Source organism: Micromys minutus (assembly GCF_963924665.1).
Source record: "Micromys minutus genome assembly, chromosome: 10".
Classification (NCBI taxonomy): Eukaryota; Metazoa; Chordata; class Mammalia; order Rodentia; family Muridae; genus Micromys; species Micromys minutus.
The window spans coordinates 48,085,261-48,086,987 of NC_137979.1; the positions used below are offsets into that span (position 1 = coordinate 48,085,261).

The following is a 1,727-nucleotide window of genomic DNA, read 5'->3' on the forward strand; positions in this document are numbered from 1 at the left end:
CTGCAAACCAACCAGACTGTTTATTCAAAATGTTTTCCTGGGGTTTGGGGTAGAAGGCAAGAGCCTCATGGTGTGGGTAATTGGGTGGATTTGGAGTCGGACTTGTCTTTCACCATCTGGGTCCAATTGTTCTTTCGGTTGTACTTGCTCATAGCCACTTTAAGAATTGTAAATACGTTTTTTGAAACTCTCACCTGGACTAGTTGGTCATTGTGATAGCGGCATTTGTCCAGTGAGCCGGAAGCTTCTTCCAGGGATGGGCGCCGCCGCTCCGGAGGGGAGGGGGCGGGGCTGGGCGGGGCGAGGGGCGGGGCCGAGCCTGGTTTGGACTCGGAGCTGAGATAAACGCGCTGCTCTCTCAGTTTCGATTGTGCTGAGGGCGTTGTCACCTTCTGGTGAGGCTTCTCCGGAACCCCCATCTCTTTCCCTTTACAAAGCAAGAATCCGGAGACGATTGGGCTTTCTTGGCACCCAACTCAAAGTTCCCAAATCTGACTAACGGCCAGTCTGGTGGGATTTAAAAACCTTCCTCGATGAAATCCTACCATTTGCCTACTATAGCAGAGTCCCCTAGTAGAGAGGGGACTTGACCCCCGCGGTAGACAAGAGTCCCTGCTCCCCACTTTTGGCACATTCACTCTCAGGTCTCTGCTAAAGGGAGCTGATCACCTCCACCCTACCCTAGAGGCCCTTCTCCCCAAAGAGCATTCCAGAAGACCCAGTCTTGCAGCTGAGAAGAGCCTGGAGTCCCAGACCTAAACCAGGTGAGTAAGGGTCTTTATTTTAGCCCAGGAAGATCTGAGTGTGTCCTAATGAGCTACTACTACATTCCAACCACTACTCAGAGACTCGAGGGGGTGGGGGGGTAGTTCAGATTTAGCCTTGACCTTTCACAATGAAGAACAGACTCAGATCTCAGAAAACAATAAAGAACAGGTCTAGGCTCCCTCCCGGTCCAGTTTCACAGGGTTTCTTAGCCACAACTCTGACCTCTTTAGGAAGCCCTACTTTTCCAGCCAGACTCCCAAATGGAAGCCTGCCTTTTACACTCCCAAGCGGATTTCAGGCATATCTGCCCTGGTGCTCTGGGATTTCTACAGGGTAGTCACTTGATTAGGGAAGGCAAAGGGGATACCCGCTCCTAGTCCTACTCAGCTTCCCTTTCTTTAAAATAAATGACAGCTCAGCTTTTCCTGGTTAAAAAAAAAAATTATCATTTACTTACAGAAGTCCCTTAAAATGAAATAACTTCTGCTTTTCTTTGGTTTTCTCTGAATTGAGCTCTCACTTTAAAAAAAATAATAAGTGTCAAGGCACCACCCAAACCATTCTTCCCTAAGCAAAAGCTTCTTGCCAATCTTAAAACCTGGCATCAGTGCTAACAGGCTAATAGCTCTGAATCTTGTTTTATTCTCATTAGTGAAAAATCCCGCTGAACTATGGGTAAGAAATTCTCCAGCTCACCTCTCAGAAGGATGAGGACAAGTCTATTCTACCCGATAACCCAGCCATTGCCAGCAAAGCTACCAACTACTTCAGCACTGGTAGCAGCAACCCAGCATATTCCTGTGTGCCTTGTGAAAAGGCTGCTCATACCAGCTTTGTGACTTGTCCTACCTGCCAAGGCAATGGGGAAATCCCCCAAGGTGAGTAGCCCAAGGCTCTGGAAATACCCTAAAAACTAGGGAACGATCCAGACCTGCCCCTCTGCATCTCCTGGAGTAGGT

General features: G+C 48.6%; 1 protein-coding gene across 1 annotated transcript in view; it reads left to right on the top strand.

The window, feature by feature from the left end:
- Window positions 1-812: 812 nt before the first annotated feature.
- TMEM106A (transmembrane protein 106A) overlaps window positions 813-1,727 on the top strand; it is a gene marked incomplete at its 5' end in the record, with an annotated part of 6,164 nt that continues 5,249 nt past the window's right edge. Inside the window, 2 exons of the mRNA XM_080922452.1 lie at window positions 813-857; window positions 1,460-1,646. Coding sequence (XP_080778578.1) covers window positions 813-857; window positions 1,460-1,646 — 232 coding nt within the window. The remainder of the gene's footprint in view (window positions 858-1,459; window positions 1,647-1,727) is intronic.